Here is a 15,782-nt window from a genome sequence, read left to right as displayed (position 1 = left end):
ATATATATATATATATATATTATACATATAATGCCCCAAACATTTTTTTTGTTAGAGAGAGAGATAGTAAAACGTTTGGTACAACAGTGGGCCTGAAACAGGTGTGGTCCACACGTTGTTGTTTGAAATTAAGCTGGTTATATGCCAGCACGGGCTCCTGCCCATAGAGCAGCTCGTAAGAGTCATTCTGATGATATACAAGTGATAAAGATGGTCGGGGTTAATGATGTGTAAGACTTAACGATAAGTCTCCGCGGTTGTGTGACGTTTTTATGGATTTGGTGATGCATAAATTGGAAAAATTAAAATATTTTCCAGCGAAAATTTATGAAATTCTGAAAAACGTAGAAAGAAAAACGTGAGAGGGAGGTGAATATAAGCTGAAGAGTGGGTTCTGTCGGTACAGATTCCGAAAAGGATCTACAACTTTTTCCCTGGCTGGGCCCGCCCTAGCAGCAGTTTTCGGTGCGCTTTTGTACAGTGGAACCTCAGTGAAGTCCGTCAAAATGGACCCAGGTCTGGAAGCCGCCTTTGGAATCAAGAATTTGCTTCTGGGTGCTGTTTTTGGATCGGCGAGCGCTGTAACAGGCAACACACTGGACAACATTAAGAAGCAGAAAATCGCTGATGAAGATTACAACGGAAAAATTGAAGCATTGCAGGGAGAAGTTCGTCTCGAAAGAGAAGAGAGGAAGAATCTGACGCTGCTGAATGTCGACTTAACCAAAAGAGTTCATGACCTGGAAAATGCTCTTCAAGAAAATAGAAGGGAAAAAGAAAAGGAGGAGATGCGACCGTACACAGGACGGTTTAGCAAGCAGAAGATGGACCAACAAGTCTTGGAGGACAAGATCCTTTTACTCGAGAACGAAAAGCAGCTGATGCAGAAGGAGATGGCGGCTCAGGAAAATGCACGAAATATGCTGGAAGACGAGACAATGAGGATGAAAGCAGAAAATAAGCAACTGACTAATAACGCTTGCCGCTGTTCAAGAGCTAAGTGACATCCTGAACAACAAAGTAATGAACTTGACTGCTCAGTTGGCAAACCTCAGCTGTCAACTTCGTCAGCAAGAGGAAGTAGCAGGTCAGATGGAGACGGAACTTGCGTGAGATGGGGAAGAAAGGATGCAGATGACTAAACGAATCCGAGGACTGGAGGGCGAACTCAGTCACTGTAAGACTGAAACCGAAAACCTCCAGTTCAACGTTCGAGAACTGCGGGAGTAAGTTGGAAAGCTGTCGGGAAAAATGGCTCCCTCCAATGTCAGCTATAAGAGAAAGAAATGAAGCTTAGTCAGCAGGATGATCTACTGCGTGCGAAAGACCACCGACTGGAAGAGGTAACGAGGCTGGCCAGCAGCCTGGACGAGAAGAATCTTCTTTTGGAGGGTGAGCTGCGAAATTTGCAGGCGAAGAATGAAGCGTTGCTCCGCGACTTCAAGAACCTCCAGATGGCGAAGGAACATTTGAAAAAAGCAAACAAAAGACTACAGAAAGGAATTGCAGTTCTTGCGAGCTAGCACGAGGTAGTGAGAGCCGCCTTCAATCAGACGAAAAGGAAATTAGAGCGAATCTCTGAAAATGTAGGGCAGCAAGACTCACTTATGTTCGCCGGAGGAACAATGATGTTATTTACACAAAGAACTCCGTTAACTACTTGTGTTTGTATTCATATATGAATATTCATATTGTTTTGTTAACATTTTTATTGTAAATTCAAAGGAAAAGGATAGTAGTAATTCAGGGAATGCAATAATGACCTGCCTGATAACTTTTAGACAATAAAAAACAGCGATACCTTTATATACATATATATAGTGTAGATATATATATATATATATATATATATATATATATATATATATATATATATACAAGTATACATACACATATATATGTACATATACATTCACATACATATACATACATACATACATACATATATAATAGATGTATATGAATAGATGTATATATATATATATATATATATATATATATATATATATATATATATATATATATTTTATATATATGTATACACACACATATATATATATATATATACATTTATACATTTATATATATAATTATATATGTATATATACCCATGAATATCATGTTATTGATCTGAAAATGAATAATTTTTTTATATTTATAATGATATAAGAACTTCATCATTACAAATGAAATTACGAGAAGGAGATTTAGCATCAAAGAAATAAACTAATTCGAAATTAGAAGTCATTGCTTCAGTGGTAACGAAAGAGATAGATCTATTACATTTTGCCCTCAGTGCAATTTGTATTTTAAAATAAAATTGAAACGTTAAGAATTAAATTTCAGAATAATTATTCTTAGTGGTCGGGTATGGTGAAGTTAAATATCAATACGAGCAAGGAACAAATAAAGGTATAAATAAATAAAAGAACTTAAACATGCATCTTAAATTCTACAATTCTGTTGCAAGTTTTGGTTGGCTGTATGGGATCTAAATCGTTCAAAACACAATACGTCTCCCGTCCAACTCAGCCAGAAGAGGGCTTACCAGTTTTAGCCCACTTGGGGTTTGCCAGCCAGCTTGAATGGCATTGTTGGAATTCCTTTTCTGTCAATCGAAAATTCAATGCTTTATAATCTTTGTTTTACGGAAATATCATCAATAAGGAGATCACAAAAGGGGATTGAAGTGACGTAGAAAGTCAGGACTTACCGCAGTCTCGTTCGTCCGATTTATCGAGGCAGTCTACGAAATGATCGCAGCGGAATTCCTTTGGGATGCACTGACCGCTGCCGCACTTCCATTGGTCCACTGAGCAGGTCATGTCTGTTGGAAGGGTGAAATATCAGGTCTAGCATTTCAGGAGGCAGTGGCTGATGATTTTTTTCTTAGAGTTGAACAATGACCTCCTCTGTTTCATTTCAAGTCAATGGCCCCTGTGGGCTTGTTCCATTTGAATAGATTTCATCTTCTAAATAATAATCTGTAATAATAAAATCCGAGAGGATCTGATCTTGTTTGTCCTCCCCCGGGTGACAGTAGGGGAGACACGATACAGCCACCAAGCCCCTGCAAACTGGTTTGTCCGCCCGGGTGGGGGCGGGGTAGGTAGGGGGAACGGGAGGGTAGGGAGAGACAACCACCCTCCTCCTGCAAACCTGTTTGTCCGCCCCCGGTGGGGGCGGGCAGGTAGGAAATCGGGAGGCTAGGGGAGACAGCAGCCCCGGGTTCCAGGGTGCGTAGCTCTCGCCAATAAGCTCGTAATAGTAATAATTTTTACTTTAACCAGATTATTTTCGATCAGTAGAAATGATAGACCCTGATTCAATTCAATGACGCCGAGAAGAATTAAAAGGATGAATATGGGAAAGCATGACATGGTACATTAATCTAAATTACGACATACAATTTCCCTGATCATTCACGAGGCACCTCATCTCTTTAGTCAGGCTGTTCGTCAGAAATTAATAAAATGAAATTTTATTAGAGTGTAACTTAAAGGAGATCGCGCCCAGGGCTTTAGATTGCAGAGGTTATGGAGAGACCTAGGTTTTGGGTACATCGTTCTTTGGTCACCACCCGGATTATGGTGACAACGCGTCAACTCAGATGACCCACGAACTTGTCACATAATGCTCTCGTCAGCTATGTATCATAATGTAAATAGTCCCATTGTGTTACTCAGATAAGAAGGATGCAATAACAAGGAAACATTGGGTCTTAATTGGCATTATTAATAAATTGGTATATATATACTGTATATATATATATATATATATATATATATATATATATATATATATATATATATATAAAATATGCAATATATATAAAACTGCAATCCTGGCCCTAAACTTGATATGTGACCTTGAAAATTCCATGAGGGAGAGAGAGAGAGAGAGAGAGAATATTCGAGGGACAGTTTCACCTTGGCGGGATTACAATTACAATTATATATATATATATATATATATATATATATATATATATATATATATATATATATATATATATATATATATATATATCGTATATATGCTAATGACTAAATTAACAGAAATATACTATATGATTTCTAAATTTCTTGATTGTTACAATTTCTTAGTGAACGCTCCTTATCCTAAAATTATCATTCAATGCAAAATCTTTTTGAAGTGGCCCCGAAAGAATTTCGTCCACAATAAGAAACGAGGAAAGAAGTGTCATAGAAATAGTGACAGTGGAAAACAGAATGCAAGAATAAAATAAAAAAGAACAGCTTCATCTCTGAAAGCGGCGCTAATCAAATATATACTAAAATATTACTCACCGCAGTTGATTTCATCCGATTTGTCCCGGCAGTCAATCTTCATGTCGCATCTGTCAGTCAAGTTCACACACTGGCCTCCATCACACCGCCATTGGCCTTCCGCACATTCCGCAAAGTCTGGAGAGCAGGATCATTAATAAGATGAGCTTAAACCAGTTTTACTGGTTTTAAAGAGCCAGACAGAGGCGATATTGTTGCCAAGTTTCACATGAAAATTGATTTCTTTTGAAGGATATATAAGTACACTAAAGTTCGTTCATAACGTACAGGCTTGTAACGAATTCAGGCTTATAACGAATGAAAGTGAATTCCCCGGTCCCAATTCAAATAAATGAACTTAAAAATGTAGGTATGTAACGAATTATTTATTACGAAATCAAGTATACAACGAACTATTCTGTATGTCCCGGTGACAATTTTATTAGTAAAAAATACCTGTTGAAACGAAGTGATAATTTTATTGTTAAACAAACAAATTTTTTTCAGAAATGCATAACTTCCTCCTTAGTACAGAAGTCCGTAACTGACTCTTTACAGTGAAAACTGGTATTTTAACAGCTTAGTGCTTGTGTTTTTTTTTATGTAATGCGTAATAAAAATGTTCTAAATTAATATGCTGTTACTTTCTCATTTAAAGGCTTTCAATAGAAAAAACTACAAACATAACTTTAATTTTGTTTTAAACATTAAAATACATATCCAGTTCTTAAACTAACAATGACTTTTATTGAAATGTATTAGAAATCTTGATAGACTTAGGAGGATTGATACTTTATTGTCTGGATTTCATTCTGCATCAAAAAAAGGGAGGTTATCCAATCATTTCAAGTATCTCATTTTATAACGAATGATACCTATAACGACAGTCCTCTGGAATTCGCTATAAACGAACTTTACTGTAATTATTAGTTATATGAGTTTGATTTTACAATAACCACACCATTAAAGCTAACAAAACACGGTAATGGTGAGTAGATGACACTTCATTGCACACTATTTCGAAAATCCTCACCCATGTTTCGACCTCATTTTGGCACTATAATTTAACTATTATTTTACCTTTTAATTTTACTGTTGTTTTACCTAAGAATTTTCTTAATAATGGAATTTTCGCAATCCAGCTGAAATAGACCCCCAGTCAAAGTGAACTTGAATAACAAAAACATTCAAGAATTTCATTTTGTGGAATTTACATAAACAGAGTGTAAAAATGATTTCAATTACCACCCAGGATTGAGATAGTGAGTTTGATTCTCGGAACATAATCTGATTGTGTTGTCAGTTTCAGTGGTCTCTCGAAGCTGATAAACTATTCAGGCCCAATGTCAGGAGAAGTGGAAGATTAACTATAGTGTGGGCAATAAAAAAATAAATACATTCAGAACATGGTAGACTAGAGATCATATTTATGTGAAGAGAATATTATTGATGGATACCAACTTAGTTTATTACCTTCCGTCAAGGACATGGTATAAGATTTATTATTATTATTATTATTATTATTATTATTGAATGTTTATTTTCGAAGGCCCTGTTATCAAGCCTCTTTTCGACCAATAGGAGAGCTCTGTTTATTTGTTTAATTACAATTTATGCATTACAATGGCTATGATAAAGGATAGAAAGGCAAACAATATCAGAAACCATAATTAATTTAAAAGGCAATGCAAACAATATCACCTTGGTTAGCAAACCTCGAGAACCTGGTAAAAGACTTACTATTATTACCATAAACCCTGCTTACTTTAGAAGACTCTCTTTTGGCCTATTAGATGTACTCCATTTACTTGTTCAGTTGCAATTTATGCTTTACAATGGCTATGACAGACAATAGAAAGGCAAACTATTTTATATTGTTTAAAAGGTAAACAATTTTTAGAGTTTAAAAGGCAATAAAAACAATAATGGCCCGGTTACCCGATGTACTGCATTATCACTACTCACCACAATTCAGCTCGTCCTCACCGTGGAGGCAGTCAGGCCTAAAGTCACACCTTGCATTCAACCCCTTATCCAGACAACGAGAGTCACGGCACAGGAACCCGTCGCATTCGCCCCCGTTAGCCACTGCAAAAGTCCCATGAGGGATACGTAAAAATAGAAAAACACCTTACTATGCAAAAACTCACAAGTACAGCATAACAGCACACAAGTGCAGCATAACAGCAGGCAACCCAGACGCGGTATGCATATAGGGAAAAGGCCTCTATAGTGAATGGCATTGGCTGTGATAGTGTACACACATTTTCCACCCTATTGATTACTAGATAGTAGTCATTCTTCAGTGTTGGTACGGTACTCAGGTAGTGTTACGAGATGTAAATGATTACAGTTGATTGCATAAAGGAATTACAATATATAAATTAGTAATTATTCCTTAAAATCCCTACACGATGTGACTTAAATATTACTAAGTATGAAACATTTAAATGTACTGTACGTTGAAAAAAAATTTTGAATTATTGTTATAAAAATGTACATTTTATCAGGTTTCTGACGAGGAACATGTTTGTTAAGAAGAAAAAAAAAAAAAAAATGGCGTCAAGAGTGCATTAAGAGTTGCCGTCCATCATTATAAAGCAAAATGTTAATATTTAGTTGAAATTAATTATAACTCGATACAAAGGTGAACAGTCAGAACCAGTTAAAGACATTTTGGGACAACATCTTCACGAGAAACCCTGTCAAAAGCACAGTGGAAACAGAAACTATCTATCTGAAACTGTCTTACCAAGGAGAGCAATTGTGCACGGAAATAAACAAAGAATTAATGAAAATAATAGATCGACATTTCGCTCAGATAAATACGCGAGAAATTTTCTATCATAACTTTAGGATGAAAAAATTTATCCACCACAAAAACAAGAGACCTACTAAATGGTGTTCTGACATTGTTTACATGTTTAAATGTGTAGTTTGTAGTAACTGCTATTCAGGATCTAGCTATAGGCCCCTCGCCGTCAAAACATCAGAACACGCAGGAAGAATCTACAGAACTATTAAGATTCTTGCTCGATCGCTGCAATCAGCCATGGGCGAGTATTCCGAGAACATCTGCAATAAGAAGGCAGACTTAGACAAATTTTCCATTATATATAAAGGAAATTAATTATCGGACATCCGTATTGCAGAGACTCTTCATCAGGTCCTTCAATCCAAACTTCAAACAACGATAGGTCCAGTTTTCCCTTTGAATTGTTTTAGTTATGTAAGGTTTCATATTGTCGATGTCGATATTTTATATGTTGAACTTTTCAACCTACCTAACTATGTGTTGTTACCGTTATTATTGCATATTGTTAAAACTACTTTCAAAGTATGGTCATTCTGGTAAGCAGTTGTTTATATGTTTTATTATCAGTCACGTGTTTCAAATCTTTTATCTTATAATGTTGGAGTACTTTGCTTTTCTGACGGTTCTCCTTTGTATCGATTTGCAATTAATGTTGACTAGCTATCAAAAATATAAAAAAGGAACATTTGCAGCCGATGATGGATTCAGAATAGAAATCCGAAAGCTTAGTGAGAATAAGAAGTTGGAAATGGAGAGGTAGACACTCTTATTATACGTCCTGCAATTCATTATTCCTGTAGGATTTCCGAAAGGGATACCATTAGTAGAAATAATAGCAAAGGTCCACAATCATCATACATCCTTATTACTTTCTCCTTGTATACCTAAATCAAATGTTTCCTCTACTGCTGGCATGGGGATTTAAACCATAATCATCATAGATCTTTATTACTTTCTAGATTGTATACCTGAATTAAGTGTTTCCTCTACTGCTTGTATAGGGACTTGAAGTATATTCATCATAGATCTTTATTACTTTCTAGATTGTATATCTAAATTAAATGTTTCCTCTACTGCTCGTATAGGGACTTGAACCATATTCATCATAGATCCTTATTACTTTCTAGATTCTATACCTGAATTAAATGTTTCCTCTACTGCTCGTATAGGACTTGAACCATATTCATCATAGATCCTTATTACTTTCTAGATTGTATACCTGAATTAAATGACTTAGGGACTTGAACCATATTCATCATAGATCCTTATTACTTTCTAGATTGTATACTTGAATTAAATGTTTCCTCTACTGCTCGTATAGGGACTTGTACCATATTCATCATAGATCCTTATTACTTTCTAGATTGTATACCTGAATTCAATGTTTCCTCTACTGCTCGTATAGGGACTTGAACCATATTCATCATAGATCTTTATTACTTTCTAGATTGTATACCTGAATTAAATGTTTCCTCTACTGCTCGTATATGGACTTGAACCATATTCATCATAGATCCTTATTACTTTCTAGATTGTATACCTGAATCGAATGTGTCCTCTACTGCTTGAATGGAGACTTAAACCTTGTGACTCACATTTGCCTCAGTCTTAACCTTCCCTTTTAATCTCAGGAATTCCATCACTTTTCCTCTTGAACATACAGACAATAACTTCTCTTTCCCATTCCTATGGTACTTTCCCTTCACTGAGACGTAACTTGCTCACCCTAGTCAACCATTCAGCTACACACCGCCGTGTGTAAGGGAGCATCTCCAAGCAATGCCATAAATTTTTGATGCCTTGCATAGTTTATTATTTCTATAACTTTCCCACAAAGTCATGAATTGCATCAAAATGTTTGACTAACGACTAATTCAGTCACTCCTTTTTTTTTATAATTTGCGTTAACCATCCTATCAGAAAACGCCTCTGTGAGTGCTGAGATATAATACTGAGAGTAGTTTTGGTAGGAGAAAACAGTGAATGCTGAGTTATAATACTAAAAGCAGTGTTAGCAGCAGAAAAATAAAAGAAAAAACAATAAAAAGGAGCATACTGCACTGGTACTCGTCCGAGAGAGATTTGCCGTTGCGGCAGTGATTAATTCCATCGCAGATATATTCGGCAGAAACGCAACGGTCCTCCGTTCGGCTCCGATGAGGTATTATACAGGTGACTGCTTTGCCTATTTGGCAGATGGGTATGCCTGAGGGGAAAAAAAATAAATCACTAATGAAATACAGAACAAATCTTTGAAAACCAAATACGAAATGTTCCTAAGCAAACATATGCACAAAACTGTCTAGGTAATAATTCTATATATATATGTGTGTGTGTGTATGTGTGTGTGGGGTATAATGTGTGTATACACATTATATATATGTATATATGTATATATACGTATATATCTATCTGTCTGTATATATATGTATGTATGTATATATATATATATATATATATATATATATATATATATATATATATATATATATATATATATATATGTATGTGTGTGTGTGTGTGTGTGTGTGTGTGTGTGTGTGCTTTGGGAGGAAATTGTTCTTGTTGCAGATTTAGTAGAATTCAGTGGCTTTTTGGTTACTGATTAACTTTTCATTAGTAGGCAATGCTTCCGGAATCTTCTACGTTCTTCCAAATTCAGTTGATGGATAAAGAAACGAAGGTTAATTCTTAGTTCCATTTACTGGGAACACAACACCTTGGCTGCTCCGCAACTCGTCGTGACTTCTTCAAAGCATACTTCCTGAACTGTTGTTGTTGTTGTTGTTTATGATTAAGTTGAAGTGGCAGCACGGGCTCTTACTCATGAGCAGCCCGTAAACCTGAACCTGAACATTGTGTCCTGTTGTTTTATTACATGATGCTGACGGAGATGTAGCATCCAAATACAATAAAAAACAGTTTAAGTGGATTTAAAATTATGCAAAGGTAACACAGTACAATAATATTTATAACAGAATAAAGTTTCAAAGTGAAAAGTGACAAAAACAAAACCACATGCTTCGGTTTCTATGGCAACAAACAGTCCAAACATGAGTGCGGATGCGAATTACGGGAAAGGAGGAAGTATATACCTTGGAGTCCTTTTTGCCAATATTTACATGGACACTGTCGAAACAACGACTTTCGTCAGTCATCAAAAACCAAGCATATACGCGAAGCATATCAATGATATTTTAACAACAATGAAGGACAAAAATTAAACTACAAAATAAGCTCAAGAACCTACGAAAAATTCTTCCTTAAATTTCACCGTTGAATTCAGCAGGTAGAAAACCCTACCTTTCTTAGACGTCCTTATAATCCAGATGGACAACGGCTCGATACCAAAATTTACATGAAAACGACAAATGCTGGTCGGCATCTTAACGCACGTGGGGAGTCCCCATTAACTTATAACCGATCGGTAGTTGATGACTGCATGAAGAGAGCTGTAACACACTGCTGCACGTAGGGGTCGGAGGAGCCATCTTGAAATCGAGAGTCAAGCAGCCCCTGACCAACAACGGATTTCGAGAGAAACTGATTGAAGAATTAACAAGAAGATTTGGTCAATTTTACAACAGTGGAACCAGAACATCCTGACGACAATAAAAGTATCATTATTTATTATCGAACCGAATATAACGAAAGATTTGAATAAGAGAAACAGGCTATCACCAGCCTAATCAACGGAGGGATATCACCCAAAGCCCCTCTCGAACGGGTTAACGTACACATTTATTGCAAACCAAATTTGACCGATTCTCTCTTAATAAAGAACAACACCATCGGACCCCGGCGCAAAAGACAGTACCAACATCGTTTACTTTACCACCTGCCCAGAGAGGCTAGCCAGTCCCCCGCAAAAACGTATGTTGGACACATAACCTCAAACTTATAAAGACGTCAACGGCCCAACGTAATAATGGAGCTATTCACCAGCACTACTAGTGGAGAACACCAACATCATCTACACTGAACACAGTCACCATCGACTAATTATAGCAGAATCCGTCTGCATCTTATTGCAGAAACCAACCCTGAACCGCCAACTGGAAGCGGAAAGATCACTCCCATCTTGCAGGCGCACTACATCAACTAAAGCTGACGAAGGAAATATCCATTACAACTACGCTATTGTTCCCTCCTTTGTCCTTCCTACTTTCCCCGTAATCCATATCCACGTACTCCTGTTTCATTTGTTTGTTGCCATATATATATATATATATATATATATATATATATATATATATATATATATATATATATATATATATATATATATATATATATATATATCCTGTATAGACGGTAACCATACACACCGTTTACACTATACTATTAATATAACACATAACAGTACAGTCTAACGAAACAGTCCATATTGTGACCACTTTTATCAGCTTGCGTGACAATGACGCTGATTCGTAAGTCCTTTTGGGCTGACTGGCGTCGTGTCGTGACCACCTGGGTCCTTTGAAAAAAAGTTCTCAAACTCACGAAATTAAAGCTCACAGAGGAATTAAAAAACCCACCTGCTTTGAATTCCTACCTGTTGAATTATCGTAGGTGTTGCAGTTTTCCTCGTCATCACAATCGACACAGTCGCACTGAGCGTCGCAGACGTTGCCTTTATAAATACACCTGTTACTTCTGCACCTGTACTGGGTTTCGCTGCATTCGTCGCCTGGAAAGGATCAATTGAAGCCTGAAATCAAATCGCTGTCCGGGAATTCTCAGCTCTGTTTGATGATGAGATTGGTATGCAAAATTTGTTTGTATTATCATACTTAGATACGCTTCGCATTATAAGTTAACGAATAATATCTGTTTGAACAACCTGCTCCTTATTTGGATTTCCAATGGAGCAATATTTTCAAAACGAACCTCTTCTTGTAATACATGTGATTTTTTTTTCTTTCCTCAACTCCCAGAATAATCATTAGAAATTAGGAAAGAGAGAGAGAGAGAGAGAGAGAGAGAGAGAGAGAGAGAGAGAGAGAGAGAGAGAGAGAGAGAGAGAGAGTTTTTCTACAGGTGATTCAGAAACAGTTCACATTCTCGGAAGAATTGAATGCATAAAGAAATGTACAAGAATACTTCCTGGCTACACCTTTATATGCGCGAAGGCGCAATTAATAACAATGCATAACAAAGTATTAGATCAATTCCAAAACACTGCTAGGTACAGATTTGGACTTTAATCTTGTTTTGATTAGCAAAGCGACATGGCACTACAAGGAAAAATTACAAAAAGTAATAAACGGTCTCAGTCATTTATGCTTCTAGCCTTTCCAATTATTCATTTTCAAAGGTGTAAAAACGAGTGTTAAGGTGGTTCGATTTCCACCACCAGGGTTCCAAAGCTAAACGTGATCTCTTTGTTTGCAGTCAGGAAATTTAGGTGGTTGTTGAAAATTATCATTATCACTTTTTCCATAAACTACGTAAACAAGGAATCAATAATAGAGAGAGATATACAATGAAATAAAAGTTCCGTTTCTTTTTAGTCTCTCTGGAATTCAGTGCTCTGAAAGAGACACTAGTTATCATGCATCCTGTCAGTTTGAGGAATTCCATACCGACAGACCGACAGAGAGAAAGTAGAGGAAATTTACGTAAGCGTTACACCAGATAGAAACAAAAACGGGTAAACATTGAAAAGAAAACATTTTAAAGAATATCAACTTTTTTAAGACTGAAATGATTCAACGAACAAATCAGAGAAACGCTCATTTGAGCGTCTGAAAATTTCGAGTCCCGGAAATAATTACGATGTCAGAAATGTCAAATTATCTTCATAATTCAAAATGAAATCACTCATTTCATCTCCCTTTACGTACCTGGGCTTATCCGAAAAGAAGCAATTATTGTTTCGACAGTGGCAATCATCTTAAAAAAAAGGCAAGTATCCTAAACGCCTTTCATGTTATCTCCACCAAGGATGCCATTATTTTAGCACGGTTTGTCTACCAGTCTCTCAATCCTGGATGCGTTTTACTATGGCACTTATTCTTTTCTTTTAGTCACTGACGTGAATATTGGAAGGATACAACAGCTCCCGGGTGTTTGTGAAATAGAGCAAAGACGGCCGACTGTAGGCTATGTCAATAGAGTTCTCGGACTCATAGAAGAAAATATAAAGGATGCAGCAGAGTAATTTTGTTATCTACGTTAATCGCCGTGGCAGAAGTTTACAATTTCTTATGGCCCTTATTGAATTATTCATTACGTATAAACAAGTTTCTTCGGCGCAATTGAGTGTTCTGTACAGCGAACAGTGCTGTAAGAAACTTTCAGCCACGGCCCATGAAACTCGTAGCCGCGGCCCATGAAACTTTCAGCCACGGCTCGGTAGTGGCCTGTGTTATTGGTACCTATAGCGGTGCTAGATGTACGATTATGACTAACTTTAACCTTAAATAAAATAAAAACTCCTGAGGCTAGAGGGCTGCAATTTGGTTGGTTTGATGATTGGGGGTGGATGATCAACATACCAATTTGCAGCCCTCTACCCTCAGTAGTTTTTAAGATTGAGTTCGAACAGAAAAAGTCCGGACGGACACAAAGCCATCTCAATAGTTTTCTTTTAGAGAAAACTAAAAAGCATAAGGTTGGGGTTTTTGGCCAGGGAGCTAAGAAAGGTCTTCTATATCTTTTCATCATAACTAGGGGAGGCAGAACTGTCTAACTGGAAATTGGTTTTCTTGAACCCCTGTTGCACTGGCAACGCAAACAATCGATATCGCATTTCGGAATTCCATACCGACGGACGAAGAGAAAGGTTACAAACGTCTAAGTGAATGATATTCTTTGTTTGAGTTTTCTAGCTCTCAATTACATTCTGATATTACTTTACCCCCCTAGGACTTAGAGCCGTTAGTGCACCTCACGCGGTGCACTGTAGGCATTATTTAACGTTCTTTGTAGCGTCCCTTCGGTCCCTAATCCCAAACTGCAATCCCTTCCATTCCTTTTGATGTACCTCCATTCATTTTCTTTTTCTTCCACTTTACTTGATACCCTCTCTTAACAGTTGTTTCATGGTGCAACTGCGAGGTTTTCTTCCTGTTAAAACTTTAACAAAATATTTTACTCCATTTCCCCTCTCAGCGCTGAATGACCTCATAGGTCCCAGACCTTGGGGTTTGGCCTCAATTTTATATTCCAATATTACCCATTCATAATCAACTGATACTCACTAATGCACTGAATTATGTACCTGGCAGTTAGCCGACTGTTTTTGGCTGCAACCATGGTTGTAAGGGTATGAGGCTAGCAACCTTATAACAGCACACGACTTGAGAACCTTTTGGATAACGTGTTCTGGAGCTATACCGCCACTTCTAATGGAAAAAGCTGTATTGTAAAAACACACACACACACACACACACACACACACACACACACACATATATATATATATATATATATATATACTCACTCATATCAAATTTTTATCACACACGTAATTTTATATATATTCATGATACAAGTGTAGTATCCAATTACGCTACTTCAGGAATGGTGTGATACAAATTTCATAATAATAGCTGCGTGTTAAACGTACCAATGAGCTATCATGGTATATAGAGTACAGTTATCCATTTATCACTTTAAAATTCCCCTTATATTCCCCATATATATTATATGAATTGGATATTATATATTTATATATATATATATATATATATATATATATATATATATATATATATATATATATATATATATATATATATATATATATATATATATATATATATATATATATATATATATATATATTGTGTGGGCGACTTACCCAATTAGAACCAATCATAATAACTCGCAGTATAAATTCAGTGCCACAGTGTAACTTCGCGTAGCTACCGATTAAGACAACTGGTTTTCAAGATTTCCACTGCTCCTTTTCATATGTGTTTTTGCTTGAAGGTATATCCATAACTAAACCAAACCTTAATTCCTGATATTATTTACGCAAATATCTTGAGAATAAATGTTCAAGTATTCATAAATTACTAGTATTTAACGTTAAGATGAAAGTCCAAGAAAATGAATCGCCTCTGCGTTGCTGTAAACCTGATTTTTACCTGCATTACAATACTCAAATTTTACTCTTTCTTTGTACTTCCAATTTCGTATTATGAGGTTAATCTGTTCTAAGAAATGCCCAGAGTATATAGATTTATTCTCGGGAACTGACTCGCTTTTGAAAAGGACATACTGAGGGAAACGTAGCTGGTAGGACCTGTAGGTGACCCAGACAGAGCAATAGATGATGCGAATGATTTGTATAAGCATGTGACTCCGAGTGTGCTCTGGGACTGGCTGCAAAATTCGGCGTGAAACTCCGATTTGGCAGCGAAGCTCGGAGCCTATGGTATCATCTTTACATATACATTTTCAGCCTCTGTTTCTCCCAGGAACAGTGACATTTTCTTCTGAGGAATATGTAAGTTACTTTTATCGGTGCTTCCTATATATACATATTCCTGAATGAAAATTAATCAAAAGTAATATTTGAAACAGAAGAGGTAGGATAATAAATCAAGAAAGTTTCAACGCTAATGGCTGGCTACTGATTATGTAAGGCACGAAGAATATTTCTGTTATATTATGGAGACTTGTTATTTAACAAGCCTGAAAAATATTCCCGCCATGGGAAACTGACT

The 15,782-nt window shown here is 36.4% G+C and overlaps 1 protein-coding gene across 1 annotated transcript in view; it reads right to left on the bottom strand.

Annotated features, from left to right (window-relative positions):
• LOC136833426 (G-protein coupled receptor GRL101-like) overlaps window positions 1-15,782 on the bottom strand; it is a 144,465-nt gene that overhangs the window by 21,803 nt on the left and 106,880 nt on the right. The window contains 5 exon segments of the mRNA XM_067095570.1: window positions 2,714-2,827; window positions 4,311-4,427; window positions 6,255-6,377; window positions 9,161-9,310; window positions 11,660-11,794. Coding sequence (XP_066951671.1) covers window positions 2,714-2,827; window positions 4,311-4,427; window positions 6,255-6,377; window positions 9,161-9,310; window positions 11,660-11,794 — 639 coding nt within the window.

This window comes from Macrobrachium rosenbergii, chromosome 51, assembly GCF_040412425.1.
Source record: "Macrobrachium rosenbergii isolate ZJJX-2024 chromosome 51, ASM4041242v1, whole genome shotgun sequence".
NCBI lineage: Eukaryota > Metazoa > Arthropoda > Malacostraca > Decapoda > Palaemonidae > Macrobrachium > Macrobrachium rosenbergii.
The sequence above is the reverse complement of the archived record's forward strand: the minus strand, read 5'-3'. Positions and strand labels throughout refer to the sequence as shown.